The 21,374-nt window shown below is 39.3% G+C and overlaps 2 protein-coding genes across 8 annotated transcripts in view; one reads left to right on the top strand and one right to left on the bottom strand.

Moving 5' to 3' along the window:
- ncor1 (nuclear receptor corepressor 1) overlaps nt 1–21,374 on the bottom strand; it is a 68,204-nt gene that overhangs the window by 45,992 nt on the left and 838 nt on the right. For all 7 annotated transcript variants that reach the window (XM_084941725.1, XM_084941721.1, XM_084941720.1 and 4 more), the window contains exons 2-9: nt 18,613–18,802; nt 15,799–15,893; nt 13,901–14,108; nt 12,718–12,897; nt 10,702–10,815; nt 9,377–9,433; nt 9,181–9,233; nt 8,430–8,496 (exon numbers count right to left, since the gene is read on the bottom strand). In XM_084941725.1, coding sequence (XP_084797851.1) covers nt 8,430–8,496; nt 9,181–9,233; nt 9,377–9,433; nt 10,702–10,815; nt 12,718–12,897; nt 13,901–14,108; nt 15,799–15,893; nt 18,613–18,723 — 885 coding nt within the window. In that variant the 5' untranslated portion in view covers nt 18,724–18,802. The remainder of the gene's footprint in view (nt 1–8,429; nt 8,497–9,180; nt 9,234–9,376; nt 9,434–10,701; nt 10,816–12,717; nt 12,898–13,900; nt 14,109–15,798; nt 15,894–18,612; nt 18,803–21,374) is intronic.
- LOC146378737 (E3 SUMO-protein ligase ZBED1-like) lies at nt 904–3,569 on the top strand. Its single transcript, XM_084941732.1, has 3 exons — nt 904–1,225; nt 1,488–1,749; nt 2,109–3,569. The coding sequence occupies exons 1-3, from the start codon at nt 1,128–1,130 to the stop codon at nt 3,510–3,512; spliced, it is 1,764 nt and encodes a 587-aa protein (XP_084797858.1). The 5' UTR covers nt 904–1,127; the 3' UTR covers nt 3,513–3,569.

Raw genomic sequence — 21,374 nt, 5'->3', positions numbered from 1 at the left:
GTTTTTTTGGAATAAAGATTACAAAACGCTTGATCTGCTCCCTTTTTTGTTGTTTAAAGGGATGTTTTAAAATTTGTTTAAAATTTACTGTAAATATGAAAAAACGGACAGGATTATTCCATCATTTTCCTCTTCTGGCCTGTCAAAGTCTGATTTGAAATGAAATTTGCACGAGAGTTGAATGGGGCAGATGGGTTATGTATAGGGTTGGGCGATTGGACGAATATATTGACTACAGACGATAGGCTGAGCCTATCGTCAATCGTTTTTACAAGGGCGATTTATTTATTTATTTGCCAATGAGTAAGTTTGCTAATAATGATGGAGCTAATAGAAGCAGTAAACAGAAAAAAAAATAATAGCGCTGTTTTAACAGCACCATCTTTCATCTGCGAGCAGATACACCGTCCTCCGAGTGTGCCCAAATGCAGCGATTCATTTACTCAAACTCATAACAGAAAGAAAGAAAGGTAGTAGCCTATTTTCAGAAAAAACATTCAGATGGTGGACACATACATGCTAATGCAAGTTAGTCATGTTTCAGTCCTTTGCTCGCACTATACGTCAGCGGCACACCGTTTTGGTTACATCCTTAAATTTACCTCTTTCATCGGTTTAAAGCCAAAGAAATCCCAAATTGGCGACTTTATATTTTTTTGGCAATTAGTTCATCCATGTTTGGACTTCTTCTGTGTTGTAAATGCCCAAATCGGTCCGTGCATAATTACATTGCTCCACCCATCAAAAAGTCTGCGCATGCGTGAATATATCGCCCATTGTCGATTATTGGACAATGGACGATGGATTGTTGTAGGGCTGCCACGATTAGTCGACTAGTCACGATTACGTCAACGATCAAAATCGTCGACGCCTAATTTAATAGTCGACGCATCGTTTAAATGCCGTAAAATCCTGAAAGGTGCAGGAATAACAGTAGGATTTAAGAGTGTAATAACAGACTGAAACAGAAGATGGCGGAAATGCACCTACAAGGATACCGTTAAACGCCAAAGACGAAGAAGAAGAAGCAGTCTCCGTTATCATGGCTACTCGGCAACGGAAACTCGAAAGTCTGGGAGCATTTTGACCAAACAAAAGAAAAGAAGGTCCAATGCAAAATCTGCAAAATGGAACTTGCCTTCCATGGCAGTACAACAGCGATGCACGAGCATCTAAAAAGGAAGCACGTCGTGGCATCCGACGACGAAGTGGTACAGTCGTCTCGGTAAGCTAATTGGCTAGTTAGCTGCTAACATTATCGTAAACAGCAAGCTGCTAATTATTTGTGCTGTCAGCGTTAATCTCGTTAATATGATGTTAACGCCATAACCGCATTAACGCGGCAAATCCCCATTAGTCAGTGCCGTGCAGTCCTCGCACCGCGTTATCGCGCTAACGGGGATTTGCCGCGTTAACGTCGTATTGACGAGATTAACGCTGAGAGCACTACTTATTATTGCTTATATTAATAGCTGTTAACGTTACAGGACTGCTAAAAAAATACGTTCGTCTTCAATGGACGACTTTGTCACCAAGCCAACAACATGTACACCTCGGCAAGCAGATGTCCTGACTGAATCAATCTTGAACATGTTGGTGACGGACATGAGACCCCTGTCTATGGTTGATGATCAAGGTTTCAAAGAGATGATCAAGCAGTTCAACCCAGATTACCATGATAACTACCTACCAGGCCGATCCCACTTCACCAAATTGATGGAAAAGAAATATGATGCTACCTTTGAGAAGGTTGGTCTCTCTTTCTCTCCACTCTCTCACACCACAAACACAAAATAGCAATTTGTATTAGAATTTAATACATTTCATGATGAAATAATATTAAGAGCTTGCTGACTGAGCAACCAATAAATTAATCTTGGTTAAAGCATGTAATGGAAAGTTGTTGTTTTTTGGTTTTTTTGTTTTTTACTGATATGTTGAATGTTTATTGTTTAACATACGTAACTGTATTTGATGTAACTGAATTATTCGATTGGTAAATTTAAATCTTAATGCATAAACTGACAAGCATTATTAATAATGAAAAAATATACTGTAATATATTTCCCTAATGCTTACTATTGTTCCAAATCATCTCATATCTTTAGGTAAAGCAGACCCTTGGTGGTGTCAAAGGTTTCTTCACCCTGACTGCTGATGTCTGGACCAGTCGTGCAACAGAGGCCTACCTTGGTGTGTCTTGCCATTTCCTGAGTGAAGATTGGAAGATGAAGAGCTTCATCCTTGATACCATGCCTCTTGAGGAGAGGCATACTGGTGCCAATATAGTGACATGGATGGAAGAGGTGCTAACAAAGTTTGACATCTTGCCTGCCAAAATAAAAGCAGTAGTACATGACAGTGGTTCCAATATGGTGGCAGCAATGCGACTGCTTGAAGAAAAACATGGATGGGCCTCTATCCGCTGTGCTGGACACACACTCCAGCTCATAGTCAATACTGCTCTCAAAGAAACCACCATCAGCAGAGCACTAGGTGCTGCTAGGCAGCTAGTGGAGCACTTTAAGAGAAGCGAGCTGGCTAGTACAAGACTAAAAATGAAACAGGAGCAAATGAATGTGAAGAAAAATACACTGATCCAAGATGTCAGTACAAGATGGAATAGTACATTCCACATGATAGAGAGACTCCTCGAACAGCGCTGGCCTCTCACTGCCACTCTTTCAGATCCCGAGGTAACGCCAAGGGGGAAACACTACTTCGACTTGAAGCCAGAGCAGTGGGTGCTGCTTGAAGAACTGAAGCAAGGTTTGGCACCTTTTGAGACTGCTACTGTTTACCTTAGTGGACAGCAGTACACAATGGTTTCAGGTCTTCCACAGGTGGTCAAAGGGCTGACACGGGCTGTAGACCAAAGCCAACTGGAGACGAGCTCAGGAAAATCTTTCATTGCCAGTGCAGAAAAAGGCATAACACAGAGATGTGGGAGTATATGTACTTTCTCAGCAGACAAAGAAAACCCTGTTATTCTCGCAGCTGCCTTGGACCCCAGATACAGAAAGTTAAAGTTTTTGGCTCCTGAAGATGTCATCAGAGTGCAGGGGACTGTTGAAGTGCTTGCTGTCAAAGAAGCAAATGCTGGGACACATGAGCATGCAAAAGTGCAGACGGCCAATGGTTCAGGTAGAACTGAAAAGACTGCTCTGGACAACCTCCTTGAGTCTGACACAGACAGTCAGGGTGACAATGAGGAAGAAGCATCTAAGGAGGACCAAGATGTCCAAGTTGTGAGAAGTGAAGTTCAGCTGTACTTTAAAGAAGCCACAGTTTCTAAAAAGGATGATCCTCTTAAATGGTGGAGCGAAAATGAGGGACGTTTCCCCACACTATCAAAGCTAGCTAAATCTTTTCTGTGCATTCCTGCAACCTCCACCCCATCGGAGCGGATCTTCTCCACAGCAGGGAACATCTGCTCTCAAAAGAGAGCAAGCCTTTCTGCAGAACATGTAGAAAAGCTAACTTTCCTGGCTATGAACAATAATCTCGTGTAGATTGCTATACTGACTATATAGTCCCAAAGTTCAATATAGTTGTGAGGACTGAGCACAAAATGCTATTTTGTTATATTTGTTTTCAGTTTGCTTCAAACTTGAAATTTCATTAAAAGTTTAATAAACTATCATCTTGTCTTTATTTTTAGTTTCACATACCTTAAACACTTAAAGCTGTAAGCTAATGATAGTTATATAAGAGCAGATGCATGCTGCTGCAATAATCTGTACGTTTTACGTCCAATGGATGCATGATCTGATTAGTCGACTAATCGCAAGAATAATCGGTGACTAGTCGACTATCAAAATAATCGTTTGTGGCAGCCCTAGATTGTTGGTTGGCAAATTTTTACATATCGCCCAACCATAGTTATGTACATAAAAAAGTCCCTTCTCCCCAGCAATGCTCTCCATGTAGGTCTTAAAATAAATTTTGGGGAAACAAAATTCATTAGAGCCATGAAACAGATTTAAAAGCTAGTATTAGCTTTATACATAGGCGGGACAGTTGCAGCTTTTCAACTGCAATTCCAACTGTTCAGTTTTTCATTGTGACATCAAATAGCAGCATAAAAGTCTCGCTATTCATCATTTCTTTTCATTTTGTAAATGTATGTAGACATCTTAGTAAAGTTGTCTCTTTGTCTTATGCCTGAATGACACATAGGTTAATGTTAGTTGACACAAAAACAGATGTTCTTCTGAAAAAGGTCAGGTATGAGGACTGGACTGAAAATTTGTTTAAGAAAAAGAAAAAGAAAAAAAAAGCACCCAATATCCAAAGAAAGCCTGGAGAGCTATTGATCAAGAGCACTTAAGAAAAGTCTCCAGCTCTTTGGAAGAAAAATATAAAGAAATTGGGCGTAGCTTAAGACTTTTGCACAGTATGGTATATTGTATATACCGTATTTTTTGGACCATAAGGCGCACCGTATTATAAGGCGCACTGTCGACAAACGGGTCTGTTTTCATACATAAGGCGCACCGTATTATAAGGTGCATTAAATGAAACAAAACAGTCAGATAAGTCAAACTTTACTCAACTCATTCCTCTTGCTTCCTCCACTTCCATTCCATTGATTCATTAATGTTGAATTCTCTGGTAGCTGCTCTATAAACACTGGAACAACATATACTGTTGTTCCAGTGTTTTTCTCATTTTTGCTATGTAACTTTGCACTGTCCACTTTCTGCTGTAACAAAACAAATTTCCCACGTGTGGGACTATTAAAGGTTATCTTATCTTACATTAATGACTAACTAGGGCTGGGCGATATGGCCTAAAATCCATATCGCGATATAATTTGAAGCACGTGCGGTAACGATATATATCGCGATATATTCTTTTCTTCTGTATAAGGTATTTTACACACTATAAGGCACACTTAAAATCCTTTAATTTTCTCAAAAATCGAGAGTGTGCCTTATGTATGAATTCTGGTTGTGCTTACTGACCTCAAACCGATTTGAGCGTGCTGAAATCTGTTAAAAATGTTTTAGTACAACTTTGGTAAGCCGCACTGCTTGATGGATTGTCAGAGCATTACGGCTGCCGTAGTCAGGAGCTTCGCGGAGTAATCTGGGTCCAAAACTCTGTCCCCTTCAGGTCCCAAAGTCAAACGAATACTGAGACGGAGTTAGAAGTTAACAGGAAGTTAGCTCGCTAGTTTCCACCTAAACATGACATATCATGTTCTGACTGAGAGATTTTTGAAACTAATTAAAATGTACAGCTCTGCTACCATTTCCAACATAAATGAAGACAGGAAATTAAACAGCAGTGGCGTTTGTAGGGTTACTGAAGTTCGACTACCTGGTATATAACGTTGTGGTACGTGATTGCTAGCAACACAGCTATGTTAGCATAACATTAGCACAGTGAAGCTGGAGGATGAACGCCAACTTTTTTTCCACTCGATAAAAGTTAACGTGAGGGATTCTGGTTGTTAGGGACAAATGCAATCGCATAGCAGGATGCTATACACAGGCCAAACTTCAGTCAGGAGAACAACTGAGATTATTCATCCACAATACAAGGTTAGTTATTAATATACTGCAACAACATGGGAATAGAACAGCTGCGAGAGAATTCAACATTAATGAATCAATGTTACGGAAGTGGAGGAAGCGCAGTTTTTGGCTTTCCCCATATTTCAAAAGTGCTTCATCTCTTTGCTATGACTGTCGCCCGGCATAATTTGCAGATGATAATGGTTGTAGCCGCTGCGATGCTTTCGACCAAAACAGGCGCAGCTTGATGACATCATTAACATGCGCTATCGCAATAGAGCGGTATAGTCAAAAGCTCTATCGTTGGCCAAATTTATATAGTTTCTATCGTATATCATTTATATCGCCCACCCCTATGACTAACCTCATATTGTGGCTGGATTAGGGCTGTTTGATATAACGATATATATCGGATGACAATATAAAAACGTCTATCGTTTCCTATTACGCTATCGTTTGTTTCGTGGTGTCGTAAACTAAACTGTTTACAGCAATATTTTTCATCGTTTTGACGGTCACTGTAGTGGCTATATTAATTTCTTAAAGTCTCTCTTTCTCTTATATTTAATATAACCACACTATGGATGGACAAGTGCCTGTTTTTACGTGTTGTCGTTAGCAACAATGACGGTAAAACCATCGCCTGGCTCCGCTGTCCGCTTGTTTGTTTTCCACATAAACCTTTCACAATAAAGCTCAAGATCCTGTTGAGACTTTTCAGAATAAACTGAATCAAATGAAAGAGTATGCAGAGAGTTTACGGATGAGAAGCAAAAAAAAGAGCCGTCAGGTGCTAAAAAAGACTCAAACTTTGAAAGAAAATGGTGGCCGTTACAACTTATGTCTAAAAATGTATAGTTTCATGCATCAGTTAAAACACTCGAATCCAGGTAAAGGACGCCCAGCTGGAAAAACTAAACGCAAGTCGAGTTGCCTGAGATTCACAGAATTTACAGAAAATATTACATTTTTGTGATTTATATCGTTGTCAGGACGATAAATGTCTTATATCGGGATATGAGATTTTTGTCATATCGCACAGCCCTAGGCTGGATTATCTCAGTTGTTCTCCCCTACTGAAGTTTGGTCCATTTATAGTAATTTTCCATGCAATTGCATTTGTCAAAAAAACACATCGGGAACTTTTATCAAGTGGAAAAAAGTTAGCGTTCATTCTCCAGGTTCACTGTGTTATGCTTTGTTATGCTAACATAGCTGTCGCTAACGATCACTAGCACAGCATTATATACCATATACCATGTTTTCATGGATGCCTGGATATTAAACTTAATTGTTACACCTGGTAAAGCAGCTACGCTGATCATTTTATTAAAGACGAAAGAATTTAGACAGTTTTTAACTCTCAGTGATGCCACAGTGTTCGTTTGACTTTGGGACCTGAAGCAGACGGAGTTTTGGGCCCACTCTGTTATGCTTTGTTATGCTAACATAGCTGTGTCGCCAGCGATCACTAGCACAGCATTATATACCAGCTAGTCCGACTTCAGTAACCCTACAAACGTTACTGCCGTGTAGTTTTCTGTCTTCATTTATGTTGGAAGTGATAGCAGGGCTGTACGTTTTATTTTTGCCCAGAAATCTCTCAGAACATGGTATATCATGTTTAGGTAACTAGCGAAACTAGCGAGCTAACTTTCTGCTAACTTCCTGCTAACTTCTAACTCCGTTAAATGTAATAAATTCTGTTTTCATGGATGCCTGGATGTTAAACTTAATTGTTACACCTGGTAAAGCAGCAACACTGATCATTTTTATTAAAGATGAAAGAATTTACACAGTGTTCGTTTGACTTTGGGACCTGATGCGGACGAATTTTTGGACCCAGATTACTATGAGTCGCGAGGCTCCTGACTACGGTAGCCATAACGCTCAGACAATCCATCAAGCGGTGTGGCTTTGTAGCTTAGCAAAGTCCTACTAAAACATTTTTTGACAGATTTTTGAGCGCCGTGTACCACATAAAATTGGTTCGAGGTCAGTACACACAGCCAGAATTCATAGATAAGGCACACCAGATTATCAGGCGCACTCCTGATTTTTGAGAAAATTAAAGGATTTTAAGTGCGCCTTATAGTGCGGAAAATACGGTACCCTTTTTAAACTTTGTCCAAATCGGAAGTCTCAATAATTAAACTTTCATGAGTAAGATAAAATGTTAATTTGCTTCACTGTAACCTTCTATATTTAACTACAGATAATTACAAGAGTTTCTTTTAAAGAAAACTATTAAAAAAATATTTAAATTAAATGTTCACCAAGGTTCAGCATTTATTAGTCAGTCCAATAAAATGGACCCCGTAAAACTGTCGGATGTTCTGATACAAACTTTAAAACCTGAATAAATGTTTTGTTATTCGTGTCATGTACTGCTTCAAGATTCAATTCAATTCTTTTTCATGTAGATAGCGCCAACTCACACCAACTGTCGCCTCAAGGCGGTTAATATTTTAACGCAAAGACCCTGCAATAATACAGAGAAGACCCCAATAATCAAGATGGCTCCCTCTGAGAAAGCACTTGGTGACAGTGGGAAGGAAAAACTCCCTTTTAACAGGAAGAAATGTCCAGCACAACCAGACTTAGGGAGATGCAGCCATCTGTTGGAACCAGTTATGTGTGAGTGAAGGAAGACAGGACAAAAGACACGTTGCGTCTTAGGGCTCAATATGTCAAGACTATCTCAATACTCTTTAGCTTTACATAAGCAAAGAATCTAGCACATATAAAAAACATTTATCACAACGTGTTTATATCACATCAAGTTCAGCTCAGGTCATCTAAGGACAGTCACATACGTTATGGCTGTCACACTAACCATGGAAATACGGGATGCTATTTGAGCTGTATCCATAACAATGACACAAATAAATGTACAAGGACACTTACCCTTTGCTTACGTGCATGGTTCCTCCTCTTAAAAAACAAAATCAGCTTCTTCCTCATGACTTGGTTTCTGAAAGTGAACAGTTGCCAAAAATCAGTCACTATTTTTAAAGTATTACCAAAACAAAAAACAAAAACAAAAAAAACAATTTTAGTTTCAACAGAGCAAGAGTTGCCTTTAGCTGCTACCTTTAAGAATTACAAAATTCATTGATGCAATGAGCTCAAATTCTGTTCCAGCACACTACCAAACACTTTATTTGTGTAGCAAATACAAAATACTGATAAGTATTCTGTTTGCACATGATGGTGGGGAAAGAATAGCGAGTGCGCCGACCCTGAATGTGCAACCTGTGCAGCAGATTCACACAGAAGTGGGCCCTGTCCTGATAAAAGCAGAGCCAGATGGGCTGCTCTCAAGGTACACAGCAATAAGGGTTTTGTCCCAGACGACACGACCTTCAACCCAACGCAACCTGCTTTAAACACACCCAATGCAGGCACATACACACATTTTCTCACTTCCTTTCTTGCTCTCCTTGGTGTCAGTAGGCCAGTTCAATGAGGTGACTCAGCATTAAGATTAGACTGACTTATCAGCGGGTTTATCTCGCCATGGTCAATATTACAGCCACTGCTGTCCTCAGCTCAGAGGCTTCTTATACTGATACCGATGCAAGCATCACATCCTGTACTTAGGATATTTCATTAAATCTATTTGTAAAAAAAAAACCAAAGAAACATGGACACTCACGTCTTGATGTTGTCATGGTACACCTTTGTGTCTGACGGCTGGTTATACAAAGGCTAAAAAACGACAGGGAAAAAAAAAAAAACCAACAGACCAGCAACAGATGGTGGATTAATTATTAGCCAACAGACAAACTGTAACACTACTTCTTAAACAAAGCTTATGTAAGGTCAAAAATCTTAACCATTAAACTACTTACCAGCTCAACCTTGGGACCAAGGCCTTCTAATATTTTATGGGCCTCTTCAGCTTTTTTCTAGATCGGGGAAAGAAAAAAAAAAAAAGATTACAACAGGAGACTAAAAAAGAAACAGCAGGAACACACCATCTTCAGATATGGATGTTTATGTTGATTCTGAGACATTTTGCCAGCACAGCATTAAAAGGAAGGTTCAGTTAAAATAGAGGGGCAAATGTTTTTCCTTTCTCAAGTGAAGTACTGAACTATGGCCATAACCATAATCTTAAGACTTTAAAACTAAACAAAAATGTTTAACAGACACGTGTTTGATTATTTCAGATGTATTCAGTTGGCTTGACATATAATCTTCCTCCATTAATTAATTCAAAAAGCAAGAAATTGCAAAAGCCTGAAAAGCAATTCACAATACAAAAAAAGAAATAAATATAGGAGTGAGAACTCCCACTGAAGTGTAAATAGTAGCGCAGTCAAGGCAGTATTCCTGGATCGCTGCAGTCTGTCAGCTTTTTCAAGATCATTAGGGACATACCAACTCTTCATTTTCACATTTCACAAACCCCCATCTGTAGACTGAGATAAACAACCACAGCTGCCAGACTAAATGCTATGTGCAAAGCCTGAGCAGCTTTACAGCCTAAAGGGTTAATGGTTGACTGAGAAGGGAAGGCGTGTCCCAGCGCTCTCCTACCACAACACTGTCTGACACACATGAACTCCAGTGACCTCTGTAAACACATCCTCACTTGCTGCACTGTTGTTCAACTGAAATACACATAATGAGGCTTACCTCCGCCCTTGAATGAGATTAATATATTCTTAACTGATACAAAGAATCACATCTTCTGTTTGATAAACAGATTCGGCACCTCAAAGAAGCATAATTTCTAGTCCCATTAACTTCAAAACACAATGCTACAACCACAAAATATTCCATCTTCTTCTAACAGGTGATGCATATAAACGGGGGTGAGGAGAGTCAGCAATAACAGGAACCGTTCAGATATCATCAGTTGGTTACCACAGCTTAGATACTACAGAAAGTGATTAGTGGGAGTGAAATTAAACTCCAAGCCCATCAGCTAACAAAAATAATTACTTAATTTGAGGGTGGAGACTGTCACGGGTTGGCTGGTGTCATTGGTGGTTTTAACACTTGCTCACAGCTTATTGTGGCACGATTTTAAACAGAAAAAGTAATGTTGTTCTCCCAGCTCTGCAGACACTGTTTGCAATTATTCAAGATAATAAACTAACAGAGACCAGAGAGCAAAGAACCAATGCTACTTGCAGGCGTGTCTTTGTGTTTGCATGAGACGACTAACCCTGTTTTCGTCGTAGATGATTTGGACTATGCTGCGGTGCTTGTGCTCCACCGGGGGAGGAGTCACTGGCTTTTCGGGCTCCACTGGCTTTGCTGCTTCCTCTTCAAGTTGTTGCTAAGAGACAACAAGAACACATGAATTTTTGACCTATGGCACACAAGATCAGAATAACAATGTGGAGTGGAGAGACTTATTTCATCTATGCATGACCATACAGAGCAGATTGTGAAAAAACACAGACCCATAAACAGTGTAGTGATCTGATCCCGGCATCTCATATATGAGGACCATGCAGGTATTGTCAAATTATTCCCTGCAGGCGTTTTTGTGTATAAGGCTGAAGGTTTCTGCCACTGGGGCTAGGGCTGTGCGATATCACCAAAATCTCATATCCTGATATAAAACATCTATCGTCCGATAACGATATAAATCACAAAAAATTTTATATTTTCTGTAAAATCTGTGAATCTCGGATAGGTGAAGTGTTTCCAGCTGGGCGTCTTGTACCTGGAGTCGAGTGTTTTAACCGATGCATGAAACTACACATTTTTAGACATAGGTGTAACGTTGTAACAGCCGCCGTTTTTTTTGTGAGTATTTATTACACGACGTGCTGCGGGGAAAGCCTGTTCTAACGTTTGAGTCTAAGGTTTATTTTTTAGCACCTGACGACTCTTTTTTTGCTTCTCATCCGTCAATACTCTGCATACTTTTTCACGTGATTCTGTTTATTTTGAAAATTCTCAATAGGATCTTGAGCTTTATTGTGAAAGGTTTATGTGGAAAATAAACAAGCGGACATGCGATGGTGTTACCGTCGTTGTTGCTAACGACAACCCATAAAAACAGGTGCTTGTCCGTCCGTAGTGTGGTTATATTAAATATAAGAGAAAGAGAGAACTTTAAGAAATTAATATAGCCACTACAGTGACCATCAAAACGATGAAAAAAATATTGCCGTAAACAGTTTATTTTGCGACACCACGAAACAAACGATAGCGTAAAATGAAATGATAGACGTTTTTATACTGTCATCCGATATATATCGTTATATCGAACAGCCCTAACTGGGGCCATGTTAATAAACACAGACACACTAATCTGCTGAATGTTTGCTAGGTCAATGTTTACAAGCTAAAGGTTATATAAACTACCAGGTTACAGGGACCAGATTAGGAGTTCCTGAAATACCTCAAATAAACATTAAATCCCTGAAAACCTTGGGAAAAGGCAGACTGGAAAAGGGAGAGGTATTCTCTTGCAGCCTTGATCAGCTAACATTTCTATCTAATTAAGTAGAATTCCAAAAGAGATAGCAGTTCGAAGACGACCAAGAAGTAAAAAACAAACAAAAAAAACAACAATCTAATCTAAATAGGACGCTGAGCTGAAGAAAAAAAGTAAACCTAGGGATCTAGAAATGTAGTTTCTGAGAGTGCCTTCTAGGAAAAATACAAGAAAATGAAAGACACAAGTCTGTCAGCCTATAGATTTACAGCAGAGGCACCTTATAGCCCTGAGGAATGCTTTAATTTTCAAGGTCAAAGAGCAACTTGGAGCTCACCGAGAAGACAAGCAAGCCTCAAGCCTATCATCACCAAGTCAGTAGAGAACTTGATATTTAGCACCAGACATACTGAACAGGCTTTTCTCAAAGGGAAAGACTTCCGGTAGATTACTTTAACCCTGAGCTGAGAGTACAACACTTTTTACACTAAATGGATCTGCGGATTTCTGAGACCCTCCCATGAATATTTTTCTTAGTATTTATCCTCAGTGTCACTTTCAATAAAAAGTCAGTTTGAAGTTTAGCTGTGACACAGTTGCATAAAAGCAACAAAACATTTATATTTAAGCACTCCCTCAATGCTGTTCTAAAATTTGTATCATATCAGTCTCTCAGTTTATTTCTTAAAGAAAAAGAAAGAAAAACATTATCTGTGCCATGTTTTCTTACACAACACTCATTGTGTTTGAAATATGTTAAGAGAAAAAAGGCCAAGCTGGGTAACCAACCTGCTTTTTCTTCAACTTGAAAATCTGCTGCTCCACTTTAGCAATCTCTCGGTCTACACGGTCCATACTCTGGATCAGCTCCTCCTTGGACAGTTTAGAAGGAGAGGTGTCCTGCTCCTCCCCCATGTGTAGTGTAGGTCCTCCTGGGGAAGACTCCACTTTGACAGTGAACTGAGTCTCCTGGCAAAAAAAACAAAAAACTGTTAAATAAGTTTATACAAATTATTGGTAGGCAATCTGGCAATAATATGACAGAAGAGCTTAATTTACCAAGTATTTTATTTTTGAAAATTAATTCACCACTAACCAGCACAAACCTGTTTGGTTTCATGCTTCCCTATGCGCAGGCTCTGAGCCATTCAGCTACCTCTCCAGTCGTTCTCACCTCCTACAGACTGACTCTGACTGTCATTGTCTAGCAGCTAGAAAGAGCATTTCTTGTTCTACTCTGCCTTTCCAGTTCACAGATGATGTCCAGGGCAGAACAAGGACTACAACCTTCACTGGCAGTCCAAGACAGCAGAGTTCCTCTGATTGTAGGATGAGAGACTAAGCAAAAAGGCAGCTGAACAACATCAAGTACTGACAGTAGAGAAACATGAGCCGGTGCATGGCTTACTGGCTAACCTGACAGTATCAGCAAAGACCAGATAAATATGCACTGCTCAGGTCCAAAGGCCTATAAATTACATCCTCTGAGGATACAAATCAAATCAACACCTTACCAAAATAGCCCCATCCAGCAATAAAACCTTCATAAAACGTCATGACTGCATTAGTCTTAAGTGTTTGAGAATCCATGAGTGTCTACTCAGACTCAAGTTTTTTTTTTATTGTCTACAAGAACCTATTGTTAAGTTCATGACTTTAGCAACTGCGAAATAAAGGGCCTATGGCTGATGTTTTAAAATTTGGCCATTATCCATAGTGGAGAGCCTTGTTTTGTACAGTGATTGTGCTTTAGTCCTCATTTATATTCACTTTTGTTCCAACAAAATAAAGAAATCTTAATTATGGGAAAGAACTGACCTCATCTTTTGTCTTTCAGATGTTCATAACAATAACTTTTATGAATACTGAACACTGACATTAGTAAATGTTAGTCCAATCTTAAGCTTAATTATTTCTGCCTGATAAACTGGTTCAAATACAGGACCTACAAAATAAAAAATATGATGCCCACCTTCTTGACCTCCACAGTGGCTCTTAGGCTGTCCTGTACACTATGGGGCACAGGCAGAACAATACCCCCCGCAGTGGGAGGGGTGCGGGTGATATGAGCCTCAGCAACAGTCTCCAGGCGAGGGCGTTTAGCCTCCAAGACCTCATGCTCAGGTTGGGCTGAGACAGAGTGAAACTGCTGTTCGTAACCATGGCGCCTCTCTGGAGGCCTGACAAAGAAAAGTAAACAAGAAATTTACAGATTTATCAGAAACTGCAACTAGCTGTCAAAATTAATTGGAGGATGCAAGTAAGGCTGGGCCATATTATACCGTTCACGGTAATACCGGTACAATGTTAGGCAACGATAAGAAAATGAAATATCGTGATAGAATATGAGTAAAACGCGCATGCGCACATGGCCGAAAAAGCATGGCGGCAACGGAGAATGAGAAGAGAGAAAGCAGATCGTTCAGTGAAACAGATGAACCAGAATTGCTTTGTAAAAATGGTGCTACTTCAGTGATGTGGAACTGGTTTGGTGTTTGTCCGTCAGATACCCACCAAAGCACATTTTTTTGTAGAACATGCACGCGGGCCGTCATTATTGCCGTATTTAGACTAAGGTACTCGTAAATCTGGGAGTAATCTGTGTCCTAAACTCAGTCAATTTCAGGTCCCAAAGTCAAACGAACACTGCAGCATCACTGAGAGTTAAAAACTGTCTAAATTCTTTCACCTTTAATAAAATGATCAGCATTGCTGCTTTACCAGGTGTAACTATGAAGTTTAACATCCAGGCATCCATGAAAACAGAATTTATTACATTTAATGGAGTTAGAAGTTAACAGGAAGTTAGCGGAAGTTAGCGGAAGTTAGCGGAAGTTAGCTCGCTAGCTTCGCTAGTTACCTAAGCATGATGTAGCATGTTCTGACTGAGAGATTTCTGAAAAAATTCAAACGTACAGCTCTGCTATCACTTCCAACATAAATGAAGACAGGAAACTAAACAGCAGTGACGTTTGTAAGGTTACTGAAGTTGGGCTAGGTGGTACATAATGATGTGCTATGTGGTCGCTAGCGACACAGCTATGTTAGCATAACATAAACAGTGAAGCTGGAGGATGAACGCTAACACTTTCCCACTCGATAAAAGTTAACGTGAAGGTTCCTGATGGTTAGAGACAAATGCAATCACATGGCAGGATGCTGTAAACAGACCAAACTTCAGTCAGGAGAACAACTGAGATAATCCATCCACAATAGAATGTTAGTCATTAATATATTACAACAATATGGGAATAGAGCAGCTGTGATAGAATACAGCATTAATGAATCAATGATACAGAAGTGGAGAAGGCAAGAAGAATGAGTTGAATAGTTTGATTTATCTGACTGCTTTGTTTCACTTAATGTGTCTTATAATCCCATGCACCTTATGGTCCGAAAAATACGTATTTGACTTTTTTATTTGGCACACTGCAGTTTAATGTTGCAAAGCACCTCTTTTTAACTTCAGTGGATATTATACATGGTTATGGTCAGGATATGTCAGCCCATTTCTACTGGAAATGCCTTTTGGTTAAACTTTCAGCAAGGAATTTGCTTTTGCACTGTTACATTTTTATATAGCTTTAATGCACATAAAAAAAACAGCTGCTTGTTTAAGTGAAAATAAATGGATGGGGGGTTTTTGCGCTAGTAAAGTTGTGGAGTTGTATTTTGTCTCGCATCAATTGTATTGTCAGTTAGATTGTTATCGCAAATTTTAAATATATATCATGATAAATATTTTTGGCCATATCGCCCTGCTCTAGATGCAAGAAGGGAAAACCTCTCTAGAACAAAACCTAAAATGAAGTAAGAAAGCACCTAATAAAGCCTAATAAGCAGCTTGGTATTTGAATATTACGCTCCTACCTTTCAGCTCCAGGGTGGAATTCGGACAGTAAAGACGGTCTTCTGCGACCCTGTGGATCCTGCATGTGATTCCGGTAGTCTGGGACGGTGAAATCCTAAAGGCAAGAGGAACACTTAGCAAATTAATTCTCAAATCTCAATCTCATTCAAGTTCTTGACAGTGTGAAGCAGGGAAAATGGAAATCAATACACAAAAACAAACATCACCTCACATACCATAACAAACTATAAGCACCTCACAGATGCAGCAACCGGATCATCCTTAGAAAGTAGTGTCTACAAAAGCGACACATTTCTCTGCCACAGATACATCTTACTTTGAATCAGTAAAGCTGCTTCCACTGCCTGCTTCACTCACACTTTTACACATGAACTATAACCTGAAGCACAATGCTTTTTTTTTTTTTTTTTGTTACCCCTTAGCAGCTCATGTAAGCACCATCACTGGCTGTACAATGCGGTGTCAAAAGCTTTGAGGGGCACAAAAATCATGTAACTGCGATGTCCCCAGTTAGAGTCTAGCCATGGACCTGTGCTGCATCTCACCTCATGCATACATACACACATAAACACATGTCTGCAACCCCACCCATCACATTTCCTGTAAACTCTGTTCTACTTAATCTAATAAAGGTAACTCAATGGGCATTTCTGCCACTCAGCTGCAACTCTGAGTAGACAATCACGATGCCAGCAATCAGAGATTAAAATCATAAATAATTAAGCTAATTAGCTTTGCTTATTGTTAGCTTACATAATTTTATTTGTTGGTTTATTTAACAGGGACATTGCAGATATATAGAAAAAGAAAAACAGCTATAAATGCGGCACAGTTATCCAAGAGGCCATTTTCATCTGTGATCTCACCTTATTAAAACAACAAAGTTCCCAAATTAAACAGCGGGGATAGGCCAATGTTGTATTCTGTCCTTACTCTGATCTCTGCCCCCACCCCCCACCCCCCCGGGCAGAGGTCAGAGTAAGGACAGAATACAACATCATTGTTAAGCTTACCAGGAATATACAAAAAATATATATATCCTAGTACTAGAGAATAAGGGCTGGCCTGAAGTGAGGCCCAGTTCCACTCGTTTTTCAAACGTGTCATTAGTCAGTTCACAATGGAATTACTGAAACCAGCAGCACTACTCCTCCTCTGGCAAACTAAAAGGAATGTTGTTGATGGCAAGAACATTGATTAAAATGTCTGTAATAGTCAGGGGCTTTTATCCAAAACCGTATGGGGTAAAGAACACAGAAATGTTATCAGCACAGTGTGACTGCCAAACAAACCTGAACAAGCAAATGCAGTTACAGGAAACATTTCTAAATTCCCATTTTGTCCCAGATTTAAGCAAACAATGGGAATGCTCAGAAATGTCCCATCGAGAGTTTTCTGTGAAAGTATGCTTCTAAGAAACGTGTCACTGAAAATGTCCAAACACCATCCAACATTCTCAAATGAATGCGCAAAAGGACGATGCTCTAGAGTTAAATACTGCTACGGGAATTACCACCACACATGGTTTTTCACTACTGAGACTACAAGCAAATTTAATCAGCATCGATGCATTTCTAATTGGTTTAAATAAACAATGTAACACTAATAAATTAAAAAATGGGTTTGGTCTTGGGTTTTGTTTTGTTTTTTTTTAAATCACTTCAATCTTCAGTTGTAGTTGAAAATGAAGCAATAAAGCTCCTTAAAATCTTAAAAGCCACAAACAACATGACAGTGAGCTTGGTAAAAACTCAACTTTGGACTCGTTTTCCATGCAAAGATGGAATCTGGCTGTAAATTAGTCCTAGCATGTGCATTACCTTTTCAAATCAACTGGTTCAAAAGTAAGCCCAAAGCCTCAATTAACAACATCTTTAAAGTTCTGCTGTCATTGGCCAATCTTTTATTCACACATATAATATAAACAAAAACAAAAACTTCTTGGTAAGCAGTGCAGTTCCAATTCAGTATGAAGAGATATCTACTCATACTGCACCCTAAGCCACAATTAACAGAAAGAGGAACAGATTGATTTCATTTGGAATACTAGCTAAAGCTAGACTACTAATCAAATTTTAGATTCTATCCCATTTTTGACATCCAACAATTACAAAAACCAAATGGTGTGCATTTATGCTACAGGACTGATTAATCTATTGCATTTATTTTCACTTCAAATCTCTCACTTTTTTCCTTACACCAAAAATCAAGTGCACCACTAAAAGGTAGCTTTTAGCCAAGTAGAGGAAGAAAACAAATCACAAAGTTTTAGGTAGTTTCCAGCAGGGAGAGGCAGATGTCATAGCAAGTTCGAAAGGAGAGAGAAAAAAAAGACAAAATGTATCTAGATGGGTCACTTCACTTGATACCTTGTGTTATCAAGTGAAGCCAGTGGCACAAGACCTTATGCAAAATCTGATTTCAGCAACAATAAAATCATTTTACACCATTTTGTTTTTACTGAAAACAGTAGTGTAATTTCTCATAGAAGTAAAGCTATGGCTCCATAGTGTAGCTTCTTTTGGCATTAGCCCAACAAGCAAAAGATCCCTGGTTCAATCCTGGGAGGACACTGATTGGTCAACTCAGAACAAGTGGTATTTTTGAAAAGTGAAAATAATCTATCCCCTGCTCTTTTAGATATCGCCATCAACAGCTTAAAATCTATCATACAGGCAAACACTAACGCAACACGATCAAAGCTGTCAGTGAGATTCTACACCACAACAAAAAGGCTAATAGGGGTTGACTCGGGTGAGGATACAAACATGACTGTTCGCTCAAAACAAAAGAAAGCAGAAAGGAGGCTTTACCTGTGGGTGCCGGCTGCTGGTAAAGGTGTACTGGACAGATTGTGATGGGTATCGGCTCTGCTCACTGCTGAAGCTCCCCTGACTCGGGGGGTAGCCCGAGCTACTGGACATCCTGGCTCAGTGCTAGCGGGCTGCAGCTGCTTCACGGAATGCAGAGTTTAGCTAGACCATGTTGGGAGACACGAACCACCTGCACCAGACAGAAACATACAAGCACTTTTCAAAGAGTCACATTTAAGACATGAATGTATATATTTTTTAAAAAGTATTTTTCTGTACTTAAAAAAACCTAATCAAGTCATCATATAAGCTGAACTCCACCATGCTGCTCTATATTTGAAATTAATAACCTAAATCTGCAAAATATTTAGTAACTTAAGCTTTAAAATAAATACAGACTCAGCCTTGCTGCAGGCATCACTGTTAAAAAAAAAAGAGAGAGGTGGAGGGTGGTGAACAGGTGGTTTGATGAAGGAATTTTATTGACATTTTATTGTGAAAATACTGACTGTAGGGGAAAGAAAACTACTTATTTGCGAGGGTCTATTTCAGCTACTTTGAGTCACAGGTGTATTCATACTATTCATTTACTGCCTCCATGTCTTCAGTTACACTGAAATCAGATTATAACATCTGGATAAACGGATTGCAGAAAACCAGCATTTAAATGTCAATTTATTTCTACAATTTATTTTTAAAACTGTGAAGACATTTTCTACACGTGGCACAAGATTCATAGATTTTTAATCAATATATTATTATGGTTTCTATCTTCTGTACAAACAATCTACTGTGTATTGAAGGCTATTTCCCTTTACATGGGAACAGTTTCTCAGATTTTAACAAACTTCTGTTCGGAGGTGGTTTAAACTTTCTATTCATGTTGTTTCATGTTCTTCTGTCAGAATAGCATCCCATAACTGTACCCACGATGAACAACTTAGCCACTGCATTTAAACAAAACTGGATTCAGATGAAAATTAGTGAGTTTGTCTTGGCTGCGCAGAATCCTGTCACCCTCAATTAGTCAAGCATCGTACAAAGAACAAGAGCCAGGACCGAGCCAGGGTGCATTGTCTTCTCTCTAATAACAAATCGTAGAGCCCAGATACTCCAGTGCGTTCCAAATGAACTAATGCACAAAATTTTGTATTTTGACTAAATATTTATGGATAAAAACAACACATACCAACAATAGGCCTGTAAGACACAAGGAAAATCTGCCATGTGTGATAACAGTGCCAATATCATAGATTACACGATATGACTCGCCATAAACAAGTACAAGCGTGTTTAATATTCTACAGATACAGGCAATAAATAGGTACGCTGCTAACAAAACTCCAAATAATGAATGACTGATAGAAATTTTAAGCCATTTCTGAATGTGCTTTTCCTGAAAATTTGAAGTGTTTGCATGCAGACTATGAATATATAGTGCATGTACAAAAAATAAAAAATGATGGCCTAATAGTGCAGGATCCTCTTGCAGTAATAATGACGGCACTATTCAGCAGTCAGCACTATACTGATGAACTAAAACTAATTTAGTCTGCATGCTAGTTTACTGCAAACAGTTATAACCGTTACCGGTCACTAAAGTTGAAGAGATGTTACTTTATGGGGCGATCGTGGCTCAAGAGTTGGGAGTTCGCCTTGTAATCGGAAGGTTGCCGGTTCGAGCCCTAGCTTGGACAGTCTCGGTCGTTGTGTCCTTGGGCAAGACACTTCACCCGTTGTCTACTGGTGGTGGTCAGAGGGCCCGGTGGCGCCAGTGTCCGGCAGCCTCGCCTCTGTCAGTGCGCCCCAGGGTGCCTTCACACATCACCAGTGTGTGAATGGGTGGATGACTGGATGTGTAAAGCGCTTTGGGGTCCTTAGGGACTAGTAAAGCGCTATACAAATACAGGCCATTTACCTTTCAATCCCTGGCCGAGATCTACTTTAATAATTAGAAAAAGACTACAAACAACAAAATAACTTGTAACTACCCAACTGGTGATTGCTGGTGGGTTTTTTTTTTTAATAAAAACAAATAAAAAAATAACTTTCATGGCTCCCTTTGTAAACCCTAAATGCAGTGACAAATGTGTTCATCATCATCATCATCTCCACAAAACCAGCACCAGACAGTCTGTGAATGTGGTTCTTAAATCTATAAAAGGCTCAACCTCATTTTCAACAGCACCTTCTGGCTTTGAGCCAAATTCAGGTAGAACAAATCAGCTCAGCAATTTCAGGTCAAAATGTTTGGCGGTAAATGAAATAAGAGAAACTGCTAAAAGAGTTCCCAGCAGCCCCACAGCTGCCTGAAGTATTACCATTTTATTGTTCTGAAAAAACTGAATCGCAGCATGTGGCGATGACCTTCTATTTACAAGCATAGCTGACACACAAACCAAACCTGGAAAGTATTTTGTTAAAGTCGCAAGGATGAAGCTAGGGAAGTCATATACTTCTAAATATAATTCAAAATAATTTAAAAATATTAACACGTGTCCTCTCAATAAGAAACAGCTAACTCCTAGGCTCCAGAATGCATTGTCTCTTACAGTGCTTCATTCAGGGCATTAAATCCCTTAAACCTTTCTTAACACGATGTTTTCTAAAAGCAGAGCATAATAATAATGACATAGGTATGCTTAGCATTACAATCTGGAACTCTACTTCTTAGGGGCCTGACTATAGCCTCGTTCTCAGTTGTAGTGTATGTTAGTGTAACTTGCAAACAAACCCATGATGGGAGTCATTTCTTGGATCTC

This window comes from Perissodus microlepis, chromosome 10 (assembly GCF_051167445.1).
Source record: "Perissodus microlepis isolate ML-2025 ecotype Zambia chromosome 10, ASM5116744v1, whole genome shotgun sequence".
In the NCBI taxonomy this organism is placed as follows: Eukaryota; Metazoa; Chordata; class Actinopteri; order Cichliformes; family Cichlidae; genus Perissodus; species Perissodus microlepis.
This window is presented reverse-complemented; position numbering and strand designations above follow the sequence as displayed.

What these genes read in the sequence shown, in the direction of transcription:
- LOC146378737 (XM_084941732.1), top strand. Translation starts at nt 1,128, where the DNA reads ATGGAACTTGCCTTCCATGGCAGTACAACAGCGATGCACGAGCATCTA. An exon ending in GAAGTGGTACAGTCGTCTCG is followed by an intron (nt 1,226 to 1,487) that starts GTAAGCTAATTG and finishes TTAACGTTACAG; the next exon opens with GACTGCTAAAAAAATACGTT. An exon ending in ATGATGCTACCTTTGAGAAG is followed by an intron (nt 1,750 to 2,108) that starts GTTGGTCTCTCT and finishes TCATATCTTTAG; the next exon opens with GTAAAGCAGACCCTTGGTGG.